Source organism: Primulina huaijiensis, chromosome 2 (assembly GCF_012295235.1).
Source record: "Primulina huaijiensis isolate GDHJ02 chromosome 2, ASM1229523v2, whole genome shotgun sequence".
In the NCBI taxonomy this organism is placed as follows: Eukaryota; Viridiplantae; Streptophyta; class Magnoliopsida; order Lamiales; family Gesneriaceae; genus Primulina; species Primulina huaijiensis.
In genome coordinates, this window is record NC_133307.1 from 4,027,750 (window position 1) to 4,038,443 (window position 10,694).

The 10,694-nt window shown below is 35.1% G+C and overlaps 1 protein-coding gene across 1 annotated transcript; it reads left to right on the top strand.

Moving 5' to 3' along the window:
* Positions 1 to 200: 200 nt before the first annotated feature.
* Positions 201 to 10,208, top strand: LOC140964928 (uncharacterized). The gene is made up of 20 exons (XM_073424920.1): positions 201 to 519; positions 644 to 678; positions 792 to 913; positions 1,551 to 1,640; positions 1,746 to 1,865; positions 2,068 to 2,151; positions 3,033 to 3,110; positions 3,312 to 3,437; positions 3,509 to 3,598; positions 4,313 to 4,348; positions 4,442 to 4,497; positions 4,680 to 4,827; positions 5,752 to 6,196; positions 6,309 to 6,400; positions 6,820 to 7,366; positions 7,590 to 7,725; positions 7,982 to 8,023; positions 9,504 to 9,654; positions 9,737 to 9,820; positions 9,909 to 10,208. The coding sequence occupies exons 1-20, from the start codon at positions 257 to 259 to the stop codon at positions 10,005 to 10,007; spliced, it is 2,844 nt and encodes a 947-aa protein (XP_073281021.1). The 5' UTR covers positions 201 to 256; the 3' UTR covers positions 10,008 to 10,208.
* Positions 10,209 to 10,694: the final 486 nt, after the last annotated feature.

The following is a 10,694-nucleotide window of genomic DNA, read 5'->3' on the forward strand; positions in this document are numbered from 1 at the left end:
GTAAAAGTTCTAAATAAGAACTTTATAATCATTATTATTCTGGAATTTAAATGTATCTTTTTCTTAGTTCAGTTTGATTTGAAAATGGTATATGGACGGAAACCAATACTCACTAAGTTAAAATTTGATAAAATAACGCCAATATATATAAATATTATTTGTTACTTATATAATTTCAAATAATTGGCTTACATGTATTTTCTGTGCTTCTTGCTCGTTAAGCACTCAAACGAAAAATTACGGACTCTCTCACGCGATGGCGGCTGCATTTGGGAGGACAGAGAATTGGGGTAGCCGAAAATGGGCTTGCTGCGTCTTCCTAAGTATGATGGTGATTCACGGAATCGCCATTTTGTTGTTTACGCGAGGTTTCCTTCTTACTCGCTCCGAGCTCTCTCAGTATAGCCAATGCGGCGACGTTCTCCAGTCTCCCTGCTTTCCTCCACAGCAAAATGGAAGTGCTTGTTGGACCAAACCTGCAGTCGATCGCCTTGTTATTATCGTTCTTGATGCTCTAAGGTGTTTTGTATGATCCATCTTTTCAAATTAATGATACGAAGATTGGTTTACTTTTGTTTTTAATTTTGGTTTTATGATTGTTATAGTCATCATTTGAATCTAAGCTCGAACTTCGTCCAAACAGGTTTGATTTTGTCGCTCCAAGCACATTTTTTCCAGGCAAGTGCTTTATACGATTCGAAATTAAATTGGATTTGATTTTTTGTGATTGAGTTGGCTATGCTACTGTTCCTGTTATTTATTTGTTTGTATAATTCTGTTATTTCTACCAGAGAAGAAACCGTGGATGGATAAGTTGCAGGTTCTTCATGAATATGCTAGTCAGAACCAATCTACGGCCAAAATTTTCAAGGCTATAGCAGACCCGCCTACCACCAGTTTGCAGCGTCTAAAGGTGAAAACTATGTTGTTTTACATTTTGCGAAAAACAATGACTGGATATGGTTATCATTTCTTCAGTGGTAAAGTGATAAAGGAATGATTATCAAGAGAAATTCAGAAAAAGGAGAGGAATATGCGTGGAAAGAAATGAAAAAAATTTCATTTGAAATTTTTCTTACTGAACATAGTTATGAATGGCCCACATGTGGAGGCCTGCCATGGTTATGATTTTGGAACCGGAGTTCAACCGCTTGAATATGGTTTCAATGAATCACATGCACTTTGCCACTTAACTTCTTCATATTAATTCCTAACTTTAATTAAACAGAACTTCAATGAACCTTCCCTCAATTGTTATTTTGAAATTGAATCCTTGATTATCTACTTAAGGATTTTGCTGCCTTGTTGTAAAAGTTATCTTGTAGCATCATTTTGATATCTTTGTTTTGTCCGTACTCCGGTTTATCTACTATCTATCATATTGAAATTTATCATCCACGTATAGTGTTCAGAACAAAGTTTTGACTTTAAAATTTCTAATTTGATTCTCAGACGAGCAAAATTACCAGAGTATCTAAATTGTCGTACCTCCGTACCTTACACTTGAAATACACCTTGACGTAATATTTACCGTTCTTTTTCCCTTTTAGGGCTTGACCACTGGTGGACTTCCAACGTTTATCGACGTAGGAAATAGCTTTGGTGCACCAGTAATTGTTGAAGATAACTTGATACATCAGGTCATCCCCTATGCTGCACATATTTTTTTATCATGAGATGGGAAGGCTTTATTCATTTTTTTTCTTGTTCTTGCAATCACCTCAGCTCCTCATTATCTTCTGTAGATGGTTCAAAATGGAAAGCGAGTAGTAGTGATGGGGGATGATACATGGGTGCAATTATTTCCTGACCATTTTGTCTCATCCTATCCCTTCCCATCGTTTAATGTTAAAGATCTTGACACGGTATTTTTCTTTTGGTAAACGTTCATACCTATCCAGGCATTCACTATGGTCATAAGATGTATTTGTATTGTTAAAGTTGACCTTCTAACTAAATTCCTATATAAGAGTTAGTTTTTTACCCACATTGGCTGCTTGTTCTTGGATTTTTTTTCCCCACAGTTCTTCTTGGATTTTGAATTCTTCGTATTGTTTTCTATGCCAGGTGGACAATGGGTGCATCACAAACTTGCTTCCTTCCCTATATGAAGATAATTGGGATGTATTGATAGCTCATTTTCTAGGTGTGGTAAGCCTCTTTCTCCATTATTTTTCTTCAATTTTCCATTTCCCTATTGTGTTTTGTTAGTTCAGGAGAGAGAATATTTTGTTGTATTTTTCAACTCTATATCAAGCCCATATATTTTATATTTCTCATCTAAGCAGGAGAAGATAGAGAATAGAAACTAAGAATGCTGATAATTATCTAGTATAAACTAAGAATGCTGATAATATTTAATTATCAAGGGAATAATCAGAGCTTGGTTAACCCAGGTGGGCCACCTATTATGGCTGCATACTGAAAAAATATTGGAAGGAAAATTTAAAATGTACAACCCATAGTTTTTCAATTTATGCACCTCAAACATAGATTTCTAGTAGCACTGTTATTCACATGTTTTGGTGTCAGGCTCTCTCACCAGCATTTGTCTAGTATTTCGAGAGTGTTCATAATAATTCCGATTTTTAAATTTTTTGTGCTCTCCCTGAGATGAAATTTGTTCTTAATTTAATTTTTCAGTGCTAGATACATCAACAGAACCTCAAACCTAATCTATAGATTTGGTTTGGTTTAAGATGCTAAAAGACCTGAACTCGGTTTGTTTTAAGGAGCTAAAAGACCTGAACTCCCAAGGCCATGGTACTAAATTTTGCATGAATGGAAGCTGTCAAGTTTGCAAAAATTGCAACAGCAATAAATATTTTATGATGTTGCTGCATTTATCATCTCTGTTTCATTTACGATCTCAATGTGACTTGGCATCCATTCCCTACTGGCCTGCACAAGTGATCTTTCTTATTTTGACATCGAAATAAATTTGTGCCATAACTGAAAAACTCAGCTTTTGATTTTCGTGAGACCGTCAACCTATAGTTTTGATTTTTTTTGTTTTGTTGTATATGATCCAGGATCATGCTGGGCACATATTTGGTGTTGACTCTGTCCCAATGGTCGGAAAGTTGCAGCAGTACAACGAAATCATAAAGGTAGTTAGTTGATTTAATTTTAATTAATTACAGAAGTACAACTAAACGGATGGAATCACATAAAGTGCCTCTTGTTTTATAATCCTTGTCTTTCAATTCAAGTGCGATGCTCTTCGACATTCCTAAAAATATGTTCAGGGCAACCCTTGTTTTCTGATATTTCTTCTGAAACCATAATAAAAAGTTCTTATTTTAATTTAGGAAGTGGTTGGAGTGCTGGAGAACGAAAGTAGACCAGGTGGATTACATGAAAATACAATGCTTGTTGTCATGGGTGATCATGGGCAAACCTTAAATGGTGATCATGGTGGAGGCACCGCTGAAGAGGTATTTCATCTTTTAAAATCTTTTGCTAATTAATTATAGCCATCAAGAACTTTATTTAGAACATTGTTTAGGTGGAAACAGCGATTTTTGCACTGAGTTTAAAGAAGCCTCCAACTCCTCAGCAAGCAGCAGTTGATAGTTTGTCATGCAAATTAGACACGGTATGGAATATTCTCTGAAGAAAATTTTGGTATAGGATGAACAGTTTGAAATTTACTACGGCTTAAAAAGAGAATATATAACCAATTTTATCAAAGAAAATCGAGAAGTTTACAAAGCTGATGATCAGTCCTTGTGGATGAGCTTTATTCTACAGTAATCATGCAGCGGAGTAAAACTACCGTCTTCATAATCTCCGCCTGATGTTTGAATCCTTCCACCACCATATTCCCAACACCCACATAATTATATTGCTGTTAGGTAGAAGGATTTTCCGAGATGTCTTCAAATGTAAAATTAAGAAAACCTTATAACTTTTTGAATCAGCACATAAAGAAGGGCATCCTCAACTCTACTTCTGAACTTGTTCTCCTGTTTACCAGGATTACTTGACAATATTTTTTAAAAGCGAAGGATCTTTTTTCCATTTATTAACTGTAAAAGAAAAGAACATCCATCAGCCCTCTCCGATCTTTTGATGGGTCTGAGTACGAAGTATGCCATATATGCCAGATATTTTCTCCAACTCAGTTGGTCCAATTATGAGGCCAAAATTTCATTGACATATTTTTTCCCAACCCTTAAAATGTGGATTCATGGTTGCTTACTGTCATATTCAACTTTCTCCATTATCAATTATTTTAACGTCTTCAAGAGCCTCATAAATGAGAGAATATATAGTCCTGCATATTTATATGTTTTTGTTGTAATTTCAGCATGAACAGAAGATTTGCATTCACTCCATCCAACAGGTCAGTTAATTTGATTCACCTCCATATGCTCAAGATTTCCTAAGAACAACTTCATCCTAGGAACTTCACTCATCCCACTCTTTTATTTTTCAGCTTGATTTTGCAGTCACAATTTCTGCTCTTCTTGGTCTTCCCTTTCCTTTTGGAAGGTATAGTGCAATATGGTTTTTCTATTTTATTTAAACTTTGTTGGTAAAGTTTTATGGTATTGTATCCATGTACGAGAACGTGGTAGCTTGCTAGAGTTGTGCTGCATATTACGATATTTAGTTGGTTTAGAGAGTTCTTTTTTTGAACAGTTAATGATAAGGCTGACCGTTACTATCTTCAGCATTGGGCGAGTTGACTCGGAACTGTTTTCCTTAGCTGGAAGTGCATGGGATATGCCACGCTCAATGCCTTGCAGTGATCAAAAGGCATCAGAAGTTGACACTTGGATGCAAAATTATGTTAATGTGCTCTGCATTAATTCTTGGCAGGTAAAGCTTTCTTCACTTTTTTGTCTTCAGAGTGTAGCACTTTTTACCCTTCATACAATACCAGAACTATGTTTAGCTTTAGGATCTTATAATTCTAGTTTTACGTCATTTGAAGATTGAAACTCAAACAAATAAATATTTCTCTTCCATCAACTTAACTTTTGGACCACGGTGGTCATGAACCTATGAATCTGTTGACAGACTTAATTCCAAGTGTAGCTACCATGTATTTATGGAAAGCACCTGCTTAGTAGGACTTGCTTGTGTGAGATCATATTGAATAAACAATTTCCTTTATTAAAACTTAAGCTTTTATGTCCAATACACATCAATTTTTTTAACATTTGTTCCAATTTTTTTTTTGTCGTCCGTTCTTTAAAATGTCCACCTTTTTGAAACGAGCATGTGTACGATGCATATCGGTTGCACCTTTGTTTGACAGGATGGTTATCATCATACTTTCTTGCCATAATACTTTAAGTTTATAGGATGCAATTGTTCTTTTATCCCATGTATCTGCTGTACAAATACACAAAATCACAACATGTCTCAAATTGTCAGTTTCAGAAATTTTAGTGCTCATGAGGACCTGTGCTGATGCTCTACTTAACGGGCAAGTTTGGAACTCTTATCTGATAAATGTTTGTTCGTTTCGTTTTTGTTTCACTTTAGATCGAGATTAGTGATTAAGGATACACAGGACCTTACTTTACATATGCATAAATAAGTGGGTCGTCGCCTTGTTTTTTGTTTGTAAGTAGTACGTTTATCAATTTCGCGCAAAATTAGTTTCAGATAAGTTTTCTGGTTTACGCCATTCATGCGCACTTTACCTGGAGTTGGAAGAAAAAATGATACATTTATAGCCTTTGTAAGGAAGAATTTGAAACTTTCTTCTTTGACACGGGATTTATACTAATGTAGGTAAAAAAATACATTGATGTCTACTCATCTTTGTCATTAATTGGATTTTCGGACAAAGATTTGTTGCATGTCTCAGAACTGTATGCTAAGGCGCAAGAGCTTTGGGCACTCACTTCAAAGAATTCTTCAATAGACCAGAGTCAGGGATGTTTTGCATCATTGCCTTCGGTCAAAAAGCAGATTGATGCATATTCGCTGTTTTTGTCAAGTGTTGCTGAACTAGCACGATCCAGCTGGACTGAGTTTAATCTGAAGATGATGGGCATAGGTTTCGGCATCATGCTGTGTTCGATTTTTCTGCATTCTTTTTTCATCAAGAGATTGGAGAAGCTATGTGAACTTCATTCTCGATTCTGCGGTGATCTTAAGAGTTTCTTTGGAGTGAATTTTGCTATTATTTTGGTGCTGATACGTGCATGCAGTTTTCTTTCTAACAGTTACATTTGTAAGCTCCAAATCTGGTGCAATCTTTTTGGCTTTCTGGGCATCTATTTCCAGAAATCACCTGTGTCTTCTTTTTGGATTTTGTGCTCATTTTATTTCACTTTGAGATGCAGTGGAAGAAGGCAGAGTGGCTGGTTTTCTTTTGGCAACTATTGTAATTCTTCAGTTACGCTGTGCAGCAATGAAAAAGATGAGATTAACTGAAGTATGTGTGTTGTTTATATCTTATTAATGTATGATATATGTGCTTACTGTGATGATTGCTGATAAAACTTGGATAATGTTTCATCCTGTTTCATAAGATCAATCTTCTTCATTTCAATAAGCTTCTGTTCTATTCTCAAGTTTATTCTTCTTGTTTTGCAGTTTGTAGAAGTAGTTGAATTATTGCTTAGTATTTGTTAACTAAAGTATGTGCATTGTTTATGTCCCATCGATATATGATATATGCGCTTAATGTGATGATTGCTGATAAGACATGGATAATGTTTCATCCTGTTTCATAAGACCGATATTCTTTGTCAATAAGCTTCTGTCTATTCTCAAGTTTATTCTTCTTGTTTTGCACTTTGTAGAAGGAGAGAGTTAGAATGATTGCTTAGTATTTGTTAATTAATCCTGCAGGCACTTGTTCTTTGTATTTTACTTCCTTTGATCAGAATTGGCATCGAACTCGGGCAATTGAAGCAGGCTGTCAGTTCTTTGTTCTTAAAGTTAGATCGTTCAAAGACGACAGGAATTGGCGACGAGTCTCCGATATGGGTGCATGTGTCTGAAATTCTGCCAGTATTTAGTTTAATAGTTTTGGCATTTCTGCAATACAAGAGCATTGCTTACTTCTCTCAGGGGATCTTGAAGTATGTTACTATAGGAACTTTATTTAACTTTATACTCATACCCTTACATTGGGCTTCAGAGAGCAGCATGGTAAATCTGCAAATGGTGCCTGAGATTATGAAAGGAAACTCCATTCCTCGGGTGACATATGCTGCTGGACTACTGCAATTATCATTAGTTGCCATTAGTCTACTCCTTGATAGGAAGAGAACTTCTAATTGGGAAGAAAGAACAGTTGTTAAAGCATTGGCCTTGTTGTCGGTATGGAGTCCAACTATCATCGTTCTATCTGGAAAACAAGGCCCCCTGGTTTTCTTGGCATTTTTTATTGGAGGTGAATGTTCATCCATACAGCTTTATTTCTGGAAATAACAAAGTTTAACCAACTTTTATGGTTGAACTACATTGCGATTATGTAATCCAATTCATTTGTATTTTCTATGATTTTTTGGGCTGTTTTTGTTAAATGTATTCTCAATTTGTGGACATGGATTGTTGATAGTTTTCCCTGCGCGTTTGGGTTACCGATATGTTTGCATTAAACGTATTCTCTACAGGATGGTGTTTGACCAGGTTAATGACATTGGAACAGAGGGCAGATAAATCTTGTTCTGGATCTTCAACTTCTTATGCACTTCCCGTCACCCAATGGAGCCTTTTTTCTGTATGCATGTTTTTCAGTACAGGTCATTGGTAAGATGCTTTACACTCTTTTAAAGATTTGAGCACATATTTGAAGATACCGTCATACCGAATACCGGGACGATATAAGCTGACATGGTTACTAAAGTTCAGTGGTGTGGCAGCATCTTTGTTAATTCTTAGAAAGAAATGACTCGAGCTTTTTGCTAGTTTTCTTTGATTCATGATCTGTAATTGGTTTATAGTTTGTTTCTTGTTAACAAATGCTTGGGTTTTATAATATTCACCTGCAAAAAAATTGATGCAGGTGTGCTTTTGATGGCCTTAGATATGCTGCTGCATTTATTGGGTAAGCACATTCTATATACCCTTTCTCAAAGGGTAAATCAATTTTGTTGTTCATTAATTAGTGTCAATTCAATCCTTACACTAAATAATTTATTGCTGTTAGTCTTTTTTCCAACTTTGTCGATTTTTATTATTGGTAAAGAGCCTGTGACATGCATGTGATTGACTTATGACAACGTTTTCTTTTTCTGAAAATAATGTTTCACTATAATTCTTGATATTCAATATTGGTTTCGGTTTACTCCCTAAGGTAATGCATGTCTCAGTTTCGTTCATATGGATATTTGACTGGAAAAATAAAAAATGGCTGAAATGATATGACAACAATTTTCAAAAATGCCAAAAATGAAGAAAGATCTCAAAATATGCTGAAGGCATATGTGAAAGGAACCGAAAATAATGAAGAATATCATAATAATTAAAACAGAATAAAGACGCTCAAAGGGGGTGGACATTTGGTCAATAATTAGAAGTGACATTAAGTTATCAGCAGGTGTAAATACCAGGTTATCAACTGATTCAACTGAAATATTACGGTTGAGATATGCTGAAGGAAACTTTGACTGTGATTAAAAATATAAAATTGATTAAAATTTGTCAAATAGATTAAACGGAAAGTTAAAAAACTCTGGAAAATTAGTTGAAACTTGAAAGTATGCAAGGTGTTGCAGAATTCTTTAAACTATCCAGAAATTAAGATAATAAAATAAGTTGAAAGTGCAATTGAGTTTAAATTTTTTTTCAATATATTTCATAAAATGCATGATTAATATGGTAATTCGGGGACAGTTTTCTTCATGCTCAAATGAAAGAATTTATGTTGCTTGTTGCATAATTAGAAATTTTTTATTTATTTAGTTTGTTTACATATTTATTCGTTTTATTGTAACTTAGCATTTTAATTTTTATGTTTATATAGACATTTTAAGATTTTAAATCTGTTCATCACATCCAACAAAATTGATCCACTTGCAATTTTATGCTAATTTAATTTATTGCTTTTTAGATTTTTAATTTTGGTTTAGAAGTTTTATTTACTCACTGCAATCGTCTCTTATTATTTTCTCAATCTTGGACTATTTTAAGAATTTATGTAACTTGTAGCATTTATAGTCTGTTCCAATCTCTATTTCGTGTTTTTACTTCTTTAGGGACCAAACAGACTAATCATTTAGGGATTTAATTGTGATTCAAATCTGCGACCGGTGATGTTAGTGAAACACACTTATGAACGGACAATATTGTCGTCTTTTAGGAAAAATTGCATTTTTTGTTTTATATGTTAGCTATTTTGTGATTTTGGCGCTCTATGTTATCGAATTTCAATATTACTCTTATATCTTTTGATTTTAACAATTTTAGTCGTTTTCATCGGGAGTGATGATGTGGCACTGCACAAAAGTTGGAGCCATATCTCTTCTCTGCGAGGAAAGGGTCAGTTTTGTATTGAATTTGTGATCAACAATTTTCTTATGGCCCAGGTTTGATGAATTCAACCTTATCCGTCAAGCTATTCTTCTTATCATCGAGACATTTGGTTTTTCTCACATTTTACCTGTATGTGGGCTTCCGCTTCTTGTTGCTACACAGAAGGGGCAGAGCAAACAAGTATTTTCTATGAGATTGTGCCAAGTAAATGTCTAGCAAAAAACCTTCAGTTTAAGTTATTTTAGTTGGTTCTATGCAATTGCTTACAGCTCCAATCATGTTTCAGGTGTATTTAATATATGGACTAATTTCCGCGGTAACATTCACATTTACAATGTTATGCGTCACAATTCACCGGCGGCATTTGATGGTATTTTCTCCTATGTGGGATTTTCTTGCACTTTAATATGTGTCTACGTTTACTCATAACGAGATTTGAACCTTTTATTTTGTTGCAGGTGTGGGGATTATTTGCTCCAAAATTTGTTTTCGACACAGTCGGTCTTGTTCTAATCGACTTGATGATATTTTTGTCATCATTGTACTATATTATGTGACTGTCTAAGTAATTCATCCGTTTCTGATTCGGGGTGGCCTAGTTGATGACACTTTCATTAGATACGATGCTCGATTAAATTATTGTTCTGGTTTTCAAAAACTTTGATGTTTAGGCTCAAATGTTTCTGAATTGTGGTAAAATTGTCATTCATTGTAGCATACAGTGAAAACTGACTGAGGGAGGCCCATATGAGAATATCTCATCGAACACATACACTTCATTTTTTTAGCAGAATACGCATTGCATTAACAATCGCAAGAAAACATTGAGAGCATGAGCCGACATTGTTTGCATATCTTGGACAGTGGAGGAGTTGAGTTGTAGGTGCTAGAGTGCATTTCCTTCTTATATGGGTTCATCCAGAAAGAATGGAGCAGGGTTCTGAATCGCAAGAAAAACATCGAGAGCGTCCGATTCCACTATCCACTCAGACATCGTAGAAGCTAAAGCTCTCTCAACTCCTACCTGCATCGCAATAAGTTCAGCTAAGTGTGGAGAGAATCTACCAGACAAACATCTCCTTTCAGCAAAATAAACATGGCTATTTAAGTCCCGACCCACTATGCCAATCCCAAAGTAATCCTTTGAATTCAAGACTGTTGCATCCTTTTTAGAGTTCCACGGTTGGTACCAATTCGATCCACCGTATCAAGAATGTCATCAAAGGATTCATTTGTATAATTAA